At 45.9% G+C, this 18,607-nt stretch overlaps 5 protein-coding genes across 5 annotated transcripts; 2 read left to right on the plus strand and 3 right to left on the minus strand.

Annotated features, from left to right (window-relative positions):
* Positions 1-2,245: 2,245 nt before the first annotated feature.
* EYB26_005294 (uncharacterized protein) lies at positions 2,246-3,604 on the plus strand (the record flags this gene model as incomplete). Its single annotated transcript, XM_054264580.1, has 1 exon — positions 2,246-3,604. The coding sequence occupies one exon, from the start codon at positions 2,246-2,248 to the stop codon at positions 3,602-3,604; it is 1,359 nt and encodes a 452-aa protein (XP_054120555.1).
* A 153-nt stretch (positions 3,605-3,757) lies between these two features.
* On the minus strand, positions 3,758-4,584 carry EYB26_005295 (uncharacterized protein; the record flags this gene model as incomplete). The annotated part of the gene is made up of 3 exons (XM_054264581.1): positions 3,758-4,199; positions 4,258-4,388; positions 4,468-4,584. The coding sequence occupies 3 exons, from the start codon at positions 4,582-4,584 to the stop codon at positions 3,758-3,760; spliced, it is 690 nt and encodes a 229-aa protein (XP_054120556.1).
* A 2,018-nt stretch (positions 4,585-6,602) lies between these two features.
* Positions 6,603-8,998, plus strand: EYB26_005296 (uncharacterized protein; the record flags this gene model as incomplete). The annotated part of the gene is made up of 6 exons (XM_054264582.1): positions 6,603-6,746; positions 6,793-7,739; positions 7,788-8,010; positions 8,058-8,576; positions 8,626-8,664; positions 8,714-8,998. The coding sequence occupies 6 exons, from the start codon at positions 6,603-6,605 to the stop codon at positions 8,996-8,998; spliced, it is 2,157 nt and encodes a 718-aa protein (XP_054120557.1).
* Positions 8,999-13,790: 4,792 nt separating this feature from the next.
* EYB26_005297 (uncharacterized protein) lies at positions 13,791-15,828 on the minus strand (the record flags this gene model as incomplete). The annotated part of the gene is made up of 4 exons (XM_054264583.1): positions 13,791-14,192; positions 14,245-14,606; positions 14,726-15,686; positions 15,745-15,828. 4 exons carry the CDS (start codon positions 15,826-15,828, stop codon positions 13,791-13,793), a joined length of 1,809 nt encoding a protein of 602 aa, XP_054120558.1.
* Positions 15,829-16,789: 961 nt separating this feature from the next.
* Positions 16,790-17,749, minus strand: EYB26_005298 (uncharacterized protein; the record flags this gene model as incomplete). The annotated part of the gene is made up of 1 exon (XM_054264584.1): positions 16,790-17,749. The coding sequence occupies one exon, from the start codon at positions 17,747-17,749 to the stop codon at positions 16,790-16,792; it is 960 nt and encodes a 319-aa protein (XP_054120559.1).
* Positions 17,750-18,607: the final 858 nt, after the last annotated feature.

Below are 18,607 nucleotides of genomic sequence, written 5' to 3' on the forward strand. Positions count from 1 at the left end.
TCCCCTTCGCTTCCTCATTCAGGTATGGTTCTAATCTAGTGATGGGCATTTGGAGCAGTTGGTTGACTAGACCGGGAAAAAAAAAGGTCCAGACTGATGAAGCTTTAGATGCCGAGCCCTGTTGGGAAATCTCACGGGGAGGTATGCCGCGAGGGGAAAAGAAAAGAAAAACCCAGATCGAGATATCACTGGCTTCTCCCAGGTTAAAGACGACTATCTGACGAACATGAAGTTCAACAAGAAAGAAAAAGAAATTATTAATACGATTCGTAACGTACTACGTATGCAAAGTGGAAAAAATAAAACAAAAAAATCCTCCCCAGCAGGGAGTCGAACCCTGTTCTAGCGCGGGTTGCTGCTATTGCAGTGACAAGCGCCAATCATGACCGGTAGACCACTGAGGATTGATGTAAGGGATTGAGGAAAAATGTTTCATAAGGCAAAGCGTAATCATCACATCGTTTCTCAGAGTACAGTAACAGTTTATCAGGGAAAAGAGGTCGGTTATTGAATACCTATCAGTCTTTTGAACAGTGGACCTTGGGAGATGTAGGAGTACGATCGCAAGGAAAGTTTTCCTTTGGTAGATTCCTGTTGCGAGATTGATTACTGTACATGTGTAATTCATCTGGTATATATATGTTCTGTTTATGAGCCCATATATCAACGCCACAGATAAACCAGTTGATACCAAGTAGATCATCGATGGCTGTTTCTATCAGTCTGGAAGCTGATATATCGTATTCCTTCCATCGCCTGCCACTCACAACCGAACAGACCATTAGCCGCGCTGGTCCATCGAGCGTAACTATATACCGGTATAGACCCCTTAATCACATCCGTAAGCCCTCGATCAAGCCTCATTCCGGCCAGCTCCATATCAGTACTTTCAACAGAAACGCTACACTCGCACCATATCCAACCAAGCTATTCCTATGTCAAACTCCCATCGCCACTCCTCAGAATACTAACAGCAATATCCAGTTCCCCTAGCCGTTGAGCGCACCACAAATATCCTGCGATGTGCCAAAGTACGAACGCGTAAGATGAAGCGTATACAGGGATCGAGAAAAGGCCGAATCCATTACAGAACTAGGAAGCATTCTATAACCGAAATACCCGGTCTGGAGATGCCCTAGACGACTAGCTAGGTAGCTAGGCAGTCGATCATATATAAGCCGCCCGCACACCGATCAATGATCAATTGAAATTCATCGAAGAGGCAGCAGTCTGCTTGCAAATCACATTTGATGTTTCAATCTGAGCCTTGAGCTTCTAACGTACAGTATCTGCAAACAAATTGTGGGCGCAATAACTTCTCAACTCTTGGCCTACGTGATACGCACTAACCAAAAATGGAAAAAGGCTCAAACTACAATATTTTCCTATTTAGGTAGCCATAGCCCTATTTTGTCATCAAGGGTAGGCACGAACACATAGTTACTACATAGAACGTATTACCCACGATAAGCCTGCTGGTTATTTAACAGGCAGAACCTTTCCACAACATTCTCCACAACATTCCCCAAAGCCCAAACGAGGCTGACCTTCACCACCTCCACACGACGCACCAAGAATAGTCTCGTCGCCATCATGAAGACATTCGAGCGTATCACCATTGGAGAATTCAATTGGTTTGGTGCCGTTGTAAGTAGCCTCGAACAGAGAGACAAGTTCTTGTTTAGTCTAAATCCAGGTACCTAGCCCTAGATATTACTCTTGCCTTACTTGACTATCGAGCTTCCAACTTCGTCTCACCAGCCTGGCCTTGGGCATATTTGACTGTCAAATAACGCAACCAACTCACTGGGGTTACCGAAGAGTGGGAATGCCACAGCAAGCACATGACGAAGCAGCGAGGTAGCAATCACGGTTGATGCGCATCGTAGACATCAAGGAGATACAAAGGTCTACTTATCTGCTGCCTGGTTAGTTTGACTCCTTTTTCTTTTTGTTTTTCGTTTTGGCTGCTTTTTATACAATATATAGCATTAAAATGGCCTCGGTAAGATCTGCAAGACTGCTACTACTTTAGTAATTTGAGCTCGACGTTCCTAATTTTGCCTATGCATGACATAGCCTGGAATTAATCATCAATACAGGATTGACTGCCAGAATTACCAGACAAGGAACGGCCCCAGAGAACATTATTTGTTCTTCTTCCTCTTCCTCCCCTCTCTTAATCACAGTTCCTTTATTATCTCCCCACTTAGAACCATATCTCAAGTCAGTATCAAACACCATCATGTCTTGGTCTCAGGTTGATGACAACCGGTACGAACGTGCACTTCGCGACAATGAAACATTCATCAAAATGCTCGCAGACTCTGCACGTCAATTGAACCGCGAGCACTGGGCGATCAACGTCGTCGCCACAGTCACTCCGATGGGCTCTATCGCAATGGAGGATCTGATATCTCTCTTCCGCGAAGCCTGGAAGGCCCTGCGATTTAAACACCCAACCATTGCTGCGTATGTCATGGACGAGACCAGATACATCTACGACGTGCCGGATGAAACAGCGCTCACCGAATGGGCAACAGAGACCTTCAGGGTAGTTGATAATAGGACAGTCGATGAAGTCATCGCATCTACCACAGTGAATCCCTATGCAACAATGACCTATTTCCCCCAGACGTGCCAACTCCCAGGTCATGCACAGCACTGGCGTACGGATGGCGTTGGCGGCTTTATGCCTATGGATGACTTCCTCGACCTGGCGAGTCGGTCTGTTCCTGTAGATACTTCTTCACTGCCGTGGGGTGAAGAGACCAGGCGTTTGGCTCCATCCATCGAGGAGGCGGCAGGGCTTCTGTCCGCCACTACCTCCGAAGAAGATAAGAAACTGGCCCAACAAACCGTTGCAGGTTTCGGTCTTACCGTTGGAGCTATCGGAATTGCCTCTCACGCCGCGGCTGAGACTGTACCAGGTGGAACCCGTATCTCCTGTCTTCAACTTAGCGAGCAAGAGACCAACGCCGTGGTGAAAGCTTGCAAAGACAAGCAAATCTCAGTCACAGCAGCAGTGCATGCTTCGGTTGCTGGAGCCAACTATGCACTGGCTGCCCCAGAAGATAAACATAAACACTACACCAGTACTATCCGCTTTAGCTTCAGGCCGTTCCTGCCAAAGCCATATTCTGGACGCGAGTACGCTAGCACCATCTTCACTAGTGGCTGGATGTTTCCCGTATTAGCCGAATTATCATGGGCAGAGAGGGCAATGGCATATCATGCGGAGTACCGCAAGGGTTTAACTCCAGAATTCATCTCGGCCCATCGCGAATATGCAATAGGACTCTGCAATCTTCTTCAAAGTATGCCTGCCGGACCCCCTTCACCATACGACGTTGATATCAGCAGCCTCGGTGTAATTGAGAGGCTGTTGGCCAGGGAGAAGGGGACCCCGCAGCGAGGAATTCTCGTTGACCAGGTTTCTGGCGGCTTGGAGATGGTGAACAGGCAGTGTGTATGCCATGTGTGGACTTTTCGAAATGAGTTATACTTGAATTTGGTCTACAACGAGGCCTTTTACGAGAAAGCAACCATGGATGCTTTTGTTGGGAGCGTCAAAGATTTACTACTCCAGGGATTGTCCGTTTAAATTAATACAACCCGTCCAATAACAATAACAATAACAATAGCCGTGCTCATGGGATCTGGGCGCCCAATTTCAAAAATTTTCTGGTATCTTAGTGTTGAAATTCTAGTCCTTGCCGATCACCCGGCTTTTCGTCTTCATAGATCCATCCGTGTACTATAGTCCTGCAGCAACAAGAGCAAGCATGGCACCACCGACAACGGCCTGAACATTGCCAGTCATCAAAGGCATGCTGCCACCGGTGCTAGCCTTAGTCGAGGCAGAAGATTGGGGGGATGTCATTGTGGCACCGGTGGAAGATTCGGATGAAGTGTGCGTGGCTGTCGATGCGGCTCCAGAGGTGGTAGAGACGCCATGGGCTGTAGAGGTGGCAGAGGCAACGGATGCGGTAGAAACAGTAGAGGCGGAGGCAGCAGTACCACTCGCGCCCTGGGTGATCGATCCAGCGGCGACAGTCACAGGGACTAGCATGAACTGTATATCAGATGCGCCAAGAGTGAATGACGAAACACCTGGACTCTCAGCGCCAGTTCCAGTCACAGCTTCGGAGCAGACGGCCGTCGTGGTACCGGCAACGGAGCATCCGTATGAGACGAGACTATGCTTTACTTTAGCAAAGAAGACTGCGGGTGAGGAAAATCTCAAAAGGGTCTTACACATCCGATGCGGTCAGGCTGAAAGAGTACGCTGCGGTTTCAGAGCCTTGCACCGCGGTGAATGCAGGCATGCCTCCACAGTGGTTAGAGCCTGAACCGCACGACACAGCATAGGTGGTCGCGGCAGTATCCTGTCGATGTATTAGTTTTTGAAGTTGTGGTGTGGATAAGGTAGGATAGCAATGAAGGTTGGAGGAATTAAAAACCGACCTCGTTAACAATAGATGCAGCATAGGGCTCAACATTGATGTTTGGGAGAAGCATAGTGACAATATTGCTATGAGCAGATGCCAAAGCGCTCAGGCCGAGCATGATGATAGTCTTCATTGTGGGCTTATATCGTCGAAGAGATCAGCACTGAGAAAACGACAGTTCAATAATGGCAGTGGCCGAGAGAATGCAGATAAATGTTGATTTGATTGCGCCTTGTGGAAGGCTAAGTAATGCGAACAAGGAACAGGAGAAGGATATTTATGGCTTCTGCCTGACAGATGGAGCTGTGGACTCTCGAGCCCCCTGATTTCCTGGACGCGTACATGTCCATTGTAATCGCGGGACCTGTGAATTCCCGTATCCGGTTAGTTTTGCCGTTGGCGGCCTAGTGCCCCCGTACGCCGTATCGTCACGACCGCCGTCCCCGAACCCGCGACTATATAAACCCCGTCCCTCGCCGTTTTTACCTCGCGTCCTTCAACTTCTGTATTTTCCCCTCTGGTCGGCATTACTCGGGTCGTCGTCTTGACCCTCACCGGCTCAGCTGATCTCCACCACCGTCGCATTCACGGTTGCAACGCACGGCCGCGCTATTGCGCCATTTCTCCACTGTCGGTGTTTCATCTCAAGTTTTTGTGAGCTGGTGTAGTCAGATCTACATTATCCACACTGGATCATTCATGTGCTTCAGGTGTGACTTCTATTATGCTATCCAGAATCTATGTTGTCTACGTTTAATCTTGCAGTGTCTGGCTGTGCTTTTGAGAGATCAGTCTCTTCGATTCCACGGTCTGGGGAGATACATACCTCCTTCTCGCAGCCCTTTACAGCACGGTCTTGTCAAGGCTGATCCAAGGCTAATTCAAGTCAATGCAAATCCTAATCTCAAAGCATCCCGGCTGCGTTACATCTCCTACTGGTCATGCCAACCTCACGTGTCAGGTCCCACTGTCTGAGAGTCCAGCTGACGACAATAGTCCTTCAGGGAGAAACAAGGCCAATAGTATAAATGTCTCATGCATTATTGATCACATTTTTGGCTCCACAATATGAACTACTCTTTTCCCGGCATTCAGGAGTCGACGCACTGTGCTTCTCGTCGGCTGAGAGTTGGTTGACACCAGTTCTGCCGCAAGATGTGGCGATAGCGCTCTCCACTTGGGGTTTCAACGCCGAGCGAACGATCCTGTTTTCTTGCTCTATCTCTTATTAGAAAAGATGAGACCAATGGCAAAAATGCCGCACTGGCGGAGTGGATTGCATGATGGCAGGGATGCAAGAATTGCGACAACGGTCATCCACCGTAGGTGCCAATGGGACGACTTGATTCATACAGCCGATGTTGGATCAAGAGGCAGCACGTCACAAAGTCGGTCAGCATCGCCTCAATAGTGGGCCGAGAGGGAAGTTCAAGGGAGCTGAAAGCGACAATGAAGAACACCGCACGCGTCACTAGGCAATGTCTCGTTTTTGGGACCGGAGTTGGTGCTCCTTGATTGGATATTTTCGTCGCCTGTCGATGACGAACACTGCACTGGAGATATCAGTCTCATTTCATTGAAGGCCCAGGTTGAAGATGAGATGTGGCAAGAACGGTATTCAATAGAACTTCAGCCAGCATTGCCTCAAAAGCGGAGAGCGAGGATCAACAACGTCGGGATTTGTCGTCGGCCGTGTCTCATTATGGGCTTGGGACTTTCTGGAATGGAGTGAATCCACGGCTCGGTTACATCTAACCCAGATGCAGACGGGGACAGAAAGGGGCGGAGTTGATCTCTTCATCAACGATTGGCTTCATAATATTCATCAAAGTGACCCACCATACCCTAAAGCAGGCATAATCTGGTCTCAAGTGCGCCTTGTAGTTTTTCACAACGCGTCCATGCCCGAATTGTACTGGTAAACCCTGACGGCGAGTCACTATTGGTGCTCTTCTAGCAACCTGTCTTCCGTGCCATCAGCTGAAATCCTGATTCGTTATAGCTGCGCAGGATTTGGATTTCGGCATCCTGGGATGCTAGAATCCTGGGTTGTACGGCTATAAAGAGGCCTCTGTCCGCACTTCTGCCTTCTCTTCTTTTATTTCTTTCACGGCTACAACGGAAGCGACCTCGGTAAAAGAATCATTAATCATGGACTCTACTGTCTCCGGCTTACAAACAACACCCTCGCCTAGCCAAAGGAGACATTCCCTCCTTGAGCTATCCGAAAAGTTCCGGCAGCTGGCCAATATGCAGATAAAGCAAGAAATAGAGGATGTGAAGAGCGTGCCCGAGGTATGTTTTAGACTGTCATCACATGAGAAACTAGCTGATAGAACAGTTCCGCGACCTGATCCATCAACTTTGTCAAGAAGCACCGGCTATTGCGCAAGTCATCGCTGTGGCAATTCGAGAAAAAATTCCAGACCCGTCTCCTCGCTTATCCTCGAAACGAAAACGAGGACACGATCCGTCTTATCGGCCGAGTCACTTGGTGCAGCCCATTTCAAAGAGGCAATGTACCGACGATATCAGCGCAGTCGATGAGCCTATGACCCCTGAGAGTCCAATCCCTGAATGTGAAATTCCGGAAACTGAGGATGCACTAGAATCTATGATCTGTGTCGACTCGGCTGAACTCAGATCCGCCTATGAGCATGAGAGCAGGTTGGATGTTCACTCGACGGCGCTTATCATGAATGAAGAGAATCCCGCTAGAATCGAGGATGTCCAATACAACACAGTGCCGACATCCCCCGATGGAGAGCATAAGGAGTCGCGAGCCATACCCGAAGAGGATCTCACCGAGGATGTCTCTTTTCTGGATACAGTCTACCATGCAGTTAACATCATCAATCAGATAAAAAAATATCCGAACGGTCCGCCACAGGCTGTTCACATTCAGATCCTACAGACCTTCCAGACTAATCAGATGACGACTGTCGAGTCGAACAGGGGTCAATGGTCAGATGGAACGATGTGGATGCAGGTCCTGGAGGGAAGTTCCGCCTCAAATCGTCGGTATACCATACTCAATATGCTGGAATACATGGGAGCCTCAAAATGGTATGACGATCAGATTGAACTGGCACAGCGTACAGTCTACACTAAAGAGAATAAAGCGGTAGCTTGGAAAGGGGCTGCAAGTCATGTGCTAAACCGCATCACCCGTGAGCACGGCTCGCTCAATAAGAAGCTGATCACCAATCAGCTCTCTAGAGGGAAGAAATTGCGTATGAAGCTAGTCAAGAACCTTGGGCTAGGGATCCTGTTTAGTCCCAAAATATGGTGAGCATTAGCCAATCCAGTCTATCGCCGTGCTAACCGTCCATGCAGGAATTATACCAAGCGAAGTATGACTCAACTAGACCGGTTGGTTACGTACTTCCTTGCGGATACTCAACGTATGGCACTGTTAAAAATTCTCAGTGGGCAGGTGGAACGACTAGTCAACAATAGCTGCACTGACCCGGAAGCCTTGTATATTTCATTGAGAGAACACAGTCTCATCTCTCAAGAAGAGCTTCAGAAGATCAGATCGAGCCATGAATCGGAACACGTAAGAACACTGCCATCTTCCGTTTCTACCTGAACTGACAGAGGCAGGACGCGCTTCCGGAAGGGACCTTGGAAAGGGCGTTTAATCAATTGACTAGTCAAGTCAGCACTCAAGTTTTTAATAAGAGAAGCCTGGATTATCATGATACGTTCATTATCAACGACAACCTAAAACGACCAGCCCCTATATTATCTTCATTACGCCCTGGACAGTGGCTTGATTGTTGGGTTCTCCAGGTAGCCATGGAAATATCAGACCGGCCAACTTCCGTCAGGTTTTGTGAAAGCATTCCAGTGAATGACATCAAAAGACATGACCGAATAAAACCACTCAAGAAGCCTTTTGAGGCTTGGGTGAAAGAGATCGCTGAGCTCCGTAAAAAAGCAGAATCTGGACTAGAGAGCTGTACGTCTTTGATTTTCTACGCTCCCATCTGCCATACACATTCGCATTTCACCCTTCTCGAGATCAATGATGGTGAAAAAGTGATCCGACATTATGACTCACTGGCAAAGCCGACGACTATCAATGGCACGAAGAAGACAAGATTCGCCGCCCTGGTTGAGGTATAGTTGCTCTAGTAGCTATCAGAAGCATTTTTTAACACATAATTAGGATGAGTTTGGTCATTTAGGATACAAATATATTGAAATGGTAGGTTTTGCCTCGATTCGTCTTATTGACTAGCTGCTGATCTGATAAGCCTACACCGCAACAGAGTGACAACTGGAGTTGTGGGGCTCGTGTTATCTGGAACTTCAGACGACGATGTAATGGATTTGAGATCGGGTCGTGGGATACCGTGCTGGACTCGGAACGCATACAGTTGGATATTGTCAACAGTCTTATGGCATGTATTGATTCAAACGCTATGCAAAAGTATAGCCGCCGCCGCGAACGTGGCATCAGAGAAAACACATCATTTTCAGATATGCTCGGGGAAGAAGGGTCAAAACAGAGTGGCGTTGAGTTGACATGTATAGATTAGTTGATAGAACAATGCGTTCAAATTGTTTTCGGAGCCTGTGTGTGTGTGTGTGTGTGTGTTTCTATTTAACGGCCGTGGTTCGTGACTCGCACGCTTCCCACCGATCCCTACTGGGACATAGGCCGCCGAGGGGTAAGCCTCGGGCTTCAAGATCTACCAGATTTATATACAGATAAGAGACTCTTTGGCGCATTTCCATAGCTGCCGTGGTCTTACAGGAAGGTCCACTTCTAAGTGGGCTTTAGATGTTTGCCAGCTGCAATGGTCCACCTACACTCCATGACCCGCTATTCTACCACCATCACCATTATTCTGAGCGGAAATTGGGACAAAAGAGAGAAAGAAAAGGGAAGAACGAGGAGGAAAGAAGAGGAAGTACAAAGGAAAGATAGGGTCTTCTTAGCTAAGAGCTAATAGGAGGTCGACGAGGGCAGATGTCCTCAAAGAAGCGGGTTTCTGTTAGCCATGTGGCTAGTCTTTGTGCTCCTTTTGCAGTGCCTAGCAGGAAAGAGATGACCTCAGAGGGGGGCCCGGGAGGCCGGGGGGCACGTCTCTTAGCTATCCGGCAGAAGAAGAAGTGCAGAGGTGCTTTTCGTGCTCCACATCGGCAGAGAAGATGAGCATCATCATGATTGAATCGTTCATGGTAGTCCGCGAAGTCTCCATGACCAGTACGGGCCGCGATGATGCGGCCGAGGTCAAGTCGGGTGAGTTGAAGCTCACCTGGGCGCTTTGGAGATGTAGTGATTCCTAGATCTTGGTACGTCTGTGGTGCTACGCTCTGCCATAGTGTTTGAGCAGTAGAAAGGGCTCGAGCCTTGGCATGTCTCTTTAGCGAGGCATATGAGGACCTGTGTGGAGGAGGAGGGATAGAGGCAGCGCCCTCCTTGGCAGCGAGATCAGCCGCCTCATTTTCAGGGATTTTTGCGTGTCCAGGGACCCATCGTATTCGGATAGAGCCACTTTTGGTATGAGGAAGCCTCTCGCGGAGTGGCCAGGCGGCTGCAAGTGTGCAGAAGGATTCAAAGACTCCTTGAGAAGATCCTGTTGAGGGAGACAGAAGGCGTGTAGCAACTTCTAGATTGTCTAGGCAGATCCATAGATTAGTGGCAAATCAAGCTGTTGAGAGTTCTATAGCTGCCTGAGCACCGGCTAGAGCAGCTTCTGCTTCCGCATCAAAGACTTCTTTCCCAGGTCCGAATGGGAGTGAGGAGCGAAGGAACTCGTGATGTGCTTGAAATCCGACATAGCCACCTCCAGCATGTCCGTTTTCGAGCTTAGATCCATCTGAAAAGACTATGATATCGGAGCCAGGAATGGTTTGCCGGAAATCTGAGAAATCAGCCGCCGCCTGTTCCTTAGTGCGTCCCATGGGAGCCCCTATTCGAGCTTGGGCGTCCTCACGCGACTCGTAAGGGTACCAGGGAGCATATTGTAGAGGGTTTATTTGTTCAGAGTTGGGCAGGGCTAGGACACGACGAGCAAATCGACTGACTGGTCGACCGTTTCTGGAAATCTGCTCTGCCCGTTTCCGGAGCGGATGATATGGATCAAGACGCCGAAGGCGGACAGCTGCTAGAAGGGCTATTTGATCTAGTTCGATTTCTGGAGTGAAGAATCCTGACTCTCGGTATATGACAGACACTGGGGTCGTACGAAAAGTTGGAAGGACTGCTCTTGCACCTGCTAGTACTGCTTTTCTTAGTTTTCTAAGATGTCCTTCAACTCGATTTGAGATCTGGGGAGACCCGGGGCAGATACGGCCTGGCCACCAGGTTTCGGCACCGTAGTATGTTTATGGAGGACACAGGCTGATGCAGCCTGCTGTAGTAGATGGGGTTTAACTCCTCGAATAGTGTTTCCCAGGGAGCGAAGGGCATTAGCTACAGTGAGGGCTTTAGACGCCGTTTCACCGACATGCCACTGGAAGGTCAGTTTTTTATCAAAGAGAATGCCTAGCCAACGTAGATACGGGCGTTTAGTGTTTTCAGAGATTGTAACAGATTCGGCTGTCACTGAGGGTGTGCTGTTTGGGTGATCTCCTTTTTGGTGGAGTGGTAATTTACCTCCGAAACCATGCAACGATCACGTGTCGCTATCAGTCATGTATATATAACCCACTAGTCGCATTCTAAGACTGTCACAATACGGTAATTAATTTAGGAATCCCCTGGAAAATACATCCCGCCAGGACACCATTCCTAATTGGGAACTACATCAAAACCACTGAGAGCTGCGTAGCATGATTAAAAAACAACAGTTACAACAACAGAGTGAGGAGCAAAAGGTGCTGGAGGACAAACTTCTCGCCAAAATAGAGGAGCTGAGAACGGATAACAAGGCACGGGAAGCACAAAGTACAGGAAGACAGATTACTAGAGCAGCTATTTACGATTATTCAACATAATGAACAGTTGAAATGATATGTGTTCATGCTTCTTTTTTTAAGCTACAATCTAGTTGCTCTTGACACATGTGTAATATCTCATAATGCTGACTTCTTATAAAAGGCTATCCGGTATTTATTTGACTGAATGGTCGATAGAAAGTCCGGCTCCTAACCCATATATTATCTCATTCTGGTGATTTGGATTCTTGCTTACCCTTCAATGTAGGTCTTGAAGATGATTCATTTATGACCTTGGTGAGTTACGATCTTTTCTTTAGCTTACGGCCGCATATCTGCGGTTTCTCATGGGCTATCTTCATTCTGTTACAGAGCGAAAGGTTTGATCCTTTCATTCCGCATCACATCTGTCAGACAATGGAGCAAATGGGGTCTAATTATAACGCATAGTTCCTTCTTTGCTTTGTCTAATGTAGTCTCGTAGTATTACCGTAAACATGCACCTCTGACCGATTGACTGTCCATGCCTCTCGACTATTAGACTGCGCCGAAAGAATACCAGATACAAACCGTTCAGAGATCAACAAGCCTTCTGTCAACCATACCGTCGGTAATAGAATAAGATGATATTGTCCATCTGGGAAAACTGCGGACGACCATGTGTTCAAAGTCTCGCCTGAATAAGCAACCATTGCAAGTAAGCATACGGAATGATTATTGTCGTGCCATCTAGTCCATAGCGCTGCATAGCCCTCAAGACTTCCTGCTCGTGAAATAGCCCAGGACTTTGAGTGATTAGGTGAAGCAGCTTCTAGAAAAGGCAGAAGGGATGCGAGTGATGGGAAAGTGAGTTCTAAATGCATTATTTCGTTAATATCAATATTATCCATTCCATCAACTGTTATCAGTAGATATGAGATACTGACCCTCGGGTTCGCGGAATATTCTCATCACAATGAGCTCTCGTTCCCCGTTGTCCTCGTATAATTGTCCATATCTTAATCTGAAATCATTCTTTTCGATGCTGTAATACTTTATGATTAGAACAGAGAGCACTTGTAGAATAGGCTACATACCGTCTTTTGATAAGAGAACGGACCCGATCTCTTTCTAACTTCACAAGTTTCTCCAAACTTCTCCAGGTCTCCCATCTACGTGAGTATCGGCTGTCAATAACGTAGCCTTGTACTAACAGGGGTCTCTGTCGCATAATAGTATATGAACGAGAAAAGTCAAAAAGAACAGTGTCGTGAAAATCGGTAGGGAGTCGGAAGTGATCCTCTTTGATGTCCCCATGACATATTCCAAAAGAATGCAGTGCTGAGAGTCGCTTGAGACGGTCAACGAAAAGCGATTCGTACCAGCTGAGTTCCAAGGACGATAGTGTGTTATGGGCACAATCTTCTCGTAGGCACCGCAATTCTGCACTGAGATAAGAAGGAACTGAACTAGAACACAAACAGCGTGACTGAAGAGATGGCGATGGTCGTAAAAGCTCAATGACTAAAGCTCTTTCTCTATGAATACTCCCGTAATATGTAGGGAAGAATGCCTTGCTGGCTTCCGAAGCTAGTGAATGAATTCTATCATATGCTCGTTGCTCTAAAACGAACGGATCCATGTCCTGCCTGATCTGCTCGGTATCAGCTGCGAGATTATCGAACGCCTCTGGATATGTCCTGATAATTTCTCTGACATCACCATCATTTGGTGGACAGAACTAAGTAAAATCACACATAAGCACTTTGTCTGATGCGTGTTGGGCTCCAAATACCTTTTTTATAATATAGTTTCGTCCATTGGCTGTAGCACGCCATACAGATATCGGATGTTTCTTGTCCCACACCAATGCATTTCTGATCTTGATGGTGCCTTGGAATGATTTTGAGTCCGTTACGGGTGTCAAGGAGAATGTCGTCTTCGATAGCGGGAGTGCCGTTAAACCATGGAGAAATTCATCCGGCCATGAAGGTGATCTGTCTGGACGCGGCATTGTAGTTCCGTCGAACCTAACAGCCAGCAAGTCAGAGAGGCTACAATACTTTATCGACGGCGGGAGGAACTGAACTTATAGTGCACTAGTGGCGTGGCGTTATTACCAGGCTTTTCACCTTGGCGGTCAAGGGTTTACGACTAACCTAATTTGGAAGTTACATACTCGTAGTTAGTGTTGGCGCCTTGTAATTACAAAAAGTGTAATTTCAATGTAAATTAGAAATGCGTAATGTAAATAAATTTACATTTGTAATTACAAATTTACTAACAATTAGTATGCGCCCCAGAAATTCTCGATATTTTTACATTTTTCAGAATAATAACAGCACCCCAACCAAATTAGGCGAATAAAGCACCGAAAAGACACGTAAAAAGCGTATAAAAATGTTGCCAATTTGACACATATCCTCGTCCTCAATATTGGCCTATCCAACTATCCAACTAATCATATTACCCAATTCGCAAGCGCTTGTACGCTCTCGGGGCCTCCAGCTCCAAATCAGGCTCCGGCGATGCCTCTATAAGATCTGTTGCAGGTTTCTGATCCATGGAATTGAGGTTATTCAGAATTGAAGAGAATTCAAGGCTCTGCTCTCTATAGACTCTTGCTGATTCGGCCTCCTCGTCCTCTAACTGTTGCTCTGGCGTAGGCTCTTCATTGAGCTTCTCTTGCAGTTGATATTCATTGATTTGTAAAAAAAGAAGCTTTTCAACCTGCTCAACGCTGAGTCGATTCCGTATCTTGGTGTGCTGTAAATTCATCAAGGAAAAGGCACGTTCGGCAGTTACTGAGTTAGCAACTGTATGAATAAGACGATTTGCGAAGGAAGCGAGCTTTGGAGCGATATCAGCCTAGAAAATATTAGTAATTAGAATATAAAAGGATGACTCTATTCCCACTTACTGCTTCAAGCCAGAATATTGTAATCTCGCTTTCTTCCCAGCACCGTGCCTTATAAAAGGCGCCATCTTGTTGCCGGAAATGTAAGAAATCATGCCATACTTCTTGAGGCTCTAAAATTGCACGAATTTTCTCTTTTGTCGAGCTCTCAAGCGGTTGACGAATTCTCTTCGGATCGAGCCAATATGCGACCCAGTGGATAGATAATATTTGTAGATTTGCACGCGCTGTAAAGCCTCCTTCATTAAAATATGCCTTTATATCCTCATGAAGTTGTGTATATAAAGCTGCAGTCCTCATCTCATTCTCAAGCTTCAACCAGCGTGGTATGACGTTGAAGATAGTCGCATTCAAAGCCTCGGAGTCTTTTTGAGCGATATGTAAAGGTTTAAAAACCCTACACAAATCATTGAGGATATTCCAAAAGTGATATCTTGAATGATTCCAATAATCTCAACAAGCTTGCTTTTATCGCTATCCTCACTAACGCTTTGAGCCCACTGAATAAGCGATTCCTTTAGCTCATTAACCGAGTTAATGAGGTTATATTGAGATCCCCAACGTGTTATAACAGAGGCAATAAGCGCCTTCTTTCTGCCATTCCTAGCTTTCTCAATCGCTTGTAAATCGGCGTATCTTAATGGGCTTCGGTGGAAAAACGTCACGATATCGTTGGCTTCTTTGAAGATATGCTTCACGGTCATCGCTTGCGAGACTTTCATATCTAAAAGATCCTTAAAAATTAGCTGTAGGCCATGAGAATCACAAGGAATCATAAAAGCATGTTGAAGTGGTGATTTGCGCTGTAAAATTTCCCAAACAAGCCTCATTGTAGAGCACGTATCTGTCGATAAAGAATTGATACATTTCCAATCAATATCTCCATCAAAAAGTGTCGCTAAAAGTGCTTCAAGTTGGTGTAAAAGCCACTCAGTAATATTCTTCGCATTCAGACGTTCATTTTCCATATCTTTGAGGCAATAGAGCCAGGATCTTTGCGGTGTAGTAATTGTAATCACCATAACACGTTGATGATTGATATTTGAGGTCTCATCAACCGTGATATTGAGATGCTGAATCTGGCGCCAAATGCCTATCGTTTTTGTATAAGATTCGGTATAAAGCTCAGTCAAAAGACTGCCTCCAATTCGGTGCCGATCTGGTGGGATATAGCCTTTTCTCAAGAGTTGTAAGGCTTCACGCATAAAAGGCTGCGACCACATGGAAAATGGTCGGTTTCCAGTAAAAGTTGCACGAGCAAGAGCGCAGTCAATCCGCGTTTCTAATGTATCAACTTTTATCCCATTTGGTAGCTCCATTAGGGTCTTTTGCCTTGTTCTTTGAAGCAATTGTAGCGCTGCAGGACAACTTTCAATGTGCTGGTGGAAGCGGGTGTGATTCTTAGCCCAGGTGCGTTGACAGCCGCGGCAGCGCGCAAGGCCTGACTTTAATCCGGTTCAAAATCAGAAAAGTATTTTTAAGCATATTTGTATGGTAAATCACCTTATTTTTACTCGGAAGAATTTCGAATATCTTCTCTCGGTCTCGCTCTCTCTGCGCCTGCTCTTCTTTCCGAATTTGGCCCATTTTTGGTGGTGTTGGCTGCTAATATTGATGCTTGGAATGCCAGGCGCTCAAAATATTGATTCAATTATATATAATCAATATTGACATTGCTCTTGTTTCTAGGGGGATACAGGAAGAGCGGCAAAAACTATTTCAGAGGCTCTGATTGGTTTAAACAGGCTCACCGCCGGCTACTGCAGATCACGTGAGACTTGGCATAAACATGGCGTATGTACGTCTGTATGTAAATTAATGATCAAAATTTTGGTGGTAATTACAAATTACTGTAAATTAAAGAAATTTTTGTAATTACACCAACACTACTCGTAGTACGCTGGGGTGGGTTATAGTTATAGTATGTGTGTATAATTCGCCACTGCTTAGTTATGTTACGAACTAAAACAGCTCTGACAAACCAATAAGTATACCGTACGGCCAAAAACGGAGCGCCGTTAATGACGTGGTAATTTTAGTGGTTGTATAGGTCTTTCGGCTGCATGCGCTGCGCGATAAAAGAAACAAACTCAAAGGAATGATTGAAAGACAGGCAAACATAAAGGGAGCAAGCTGGAAGAGCAAATCACGTGACCAAATCTGAAAAATACGGAAGAACGATAAAATACGAAGTATATCTTACGAGGAAATATGATTGGGCGACATATTGTATGCTTGATTCGGGATATTGTGAGACAAGTATAAAGTATACAATATACTGTATATAGAGGACTGGATATATAAGGACGCTCTTTTACCATCATGTATTTAGTCCCTCATAGCTCTCTGACATAAGTCACTCGCATACAAGTGAGAGTCAAAGATATATGTGTATTGTTCAGTATGTGTCTAAATACATGAGGTCAAGAACAGGATTTTATAGGCATTTTGGTGGGACTATCATGAGTCTGTAAGCGTACACAGATAGAACCTTAACTCCGACATTCAAATATCATACTCACAGATGCCAGATGGATAAACAATGATACTAGTATCTTTCTCTTCTCTTACCTTTCTCCTTTCTCTGTGATGCTCCTTGGCCTTCACTGTAAACATTCATCTGATCATCTGTATCTTCAACCTTTAACCCGTTGTGATTCCGTGCTTTCATAATGAGGAGCCATAGAGACACTTTGATCGGTAGTTCACCCGTTTGCCCTAGCGGACTCCATCGGTCAATCGCTACTTTCATTGGTCCAACATTCCGAAAAGTCGAGGACGGTTCAAAAGACATGTCACTTAAACTCGTCTCTAGACCAGTGGAGGTCGTTGAGGAAGATTGCATACGATTATGACGATATTTCGCGGTCGTCCTTTTCGGCCGAGGGGAGCGTTTAATATCGGGCTCTAATGTTATTTGACAACATACTAAATACTCCTCTGTCAAGATGAAGCCAAATGGAACATTGAACCCCAAGCAATAATGTTGCAGCTGCTCAAATGGTAGGGCAAGATCAGCGCCTTCTGCGTTGTCATATCCATCTGGATGACGTTGGATCATTTTGACAGCCGCGACAACATCCCAACCGATTTTGGTTTCGCCGCATACGATGTGGCGAGGTGAGCCATCAATCACCCTAGTTGCCCCCCAATCAGGTCGAAGATCTGGGTTGAGAGTGCTCATCTCTCCTCCTGTCGTGACGTACGTATCATCTGGAAGTGCTTTGCAGACTGGCATGATGATACTCGTCCCATGGATTAATGTCAAGCCAGCTTCATCGTATATGCGATTGAATGCCGTTTCTTCGGACAAACTGATTAGAGAATCAGGCTCGATTGCTCGGTTTAATCTTTCCCTATACGTGTCTAGGAAAGACGAAAATTCATCCCACATTTGGATTGAATCGATCGGAGCCCACTTCCGATTTTGAGTGAATGTGCTCCGTCTTTCATAGATAAATAGGGAAGGGTTTGGCACTCTCAAGTAGTCCTCGCGGGTGTAGGACATTCTGTATGTTCAGTCCAAAGGTATTGCTCCGCTAACATAAAAGATAGAGAATTTAAGTTATTTTATCCGCCAGAGAAGCTGGAAGATGGCTAGGCGAATACCGACTATTTATACCCAAAATTTGTGCAATGGCTCATCAATGGACAGATTGTATTATGAATAAGTTTAGACACAAAAACATTTCGATTTGCAAATCTATGGACTAGTAGGCTTGTCCCCAAGTGATTGTTATCGTAGTCCAATTACCGCTGGATATTGAGTCACCAAGAGTACAGAGGCGGGAGTCGAAACTCACAATAATACGCTAAATATTAGTCTACACCATGGAGCACTAGAAACGTATATCATAATTAATTACAGCCAGATAGTTACAGCTTACACGCCTCTAATTTGTAGATACCTTACTATCTAGCTCTTTCCAGTTAGCTTTTGAAAAAAAAACCTGGACATACTTCAAATAAAGGCTAGCGTACAGACTAGTGATTACCGTATACTAAGACGCTGCGCGAGAACTAGATGATCCAGTATGGATGTGAATACCCGGCAGAGGTAATCATTGGTATTCCCGTCGGAACTAAAACGGTAACCAAAATACCACTTTACCAACAAGGAGATCCCCTTTAGTGGGTCTTTTTGGTATTGGTTTGTATTGGGTGCGAACGTTCTGTATTCGCTCGTAATCACGTGATACATTTTCTATCTAAACCTTAGATCTTTGACTCGACTCTCACTCACATCGAGCCAATAGACGACCACTTGACAGGTGATGGATGATAGACGATTTGGGTTTTTCGTCTATTCTCATTTGAGCTTTCAATTTTACTGCGATTTAAAAGAAGGCGCAGATAGGGCAACTCA

This window comes from Talaromyces marneffei, chromosome 4 (genome assembly GCF_009556855.1).
Source record: "Talaromyces marneffei chromosome 4, complete sequence".
NCBI classification, from domain to species: domain Eukaryota; kingdom Fungi; phylum Ascomycota; class Eurotiomycetes; order Eurotiales; family Trichocomaceae; genus Talaromyces; species Talaromyces marneffei.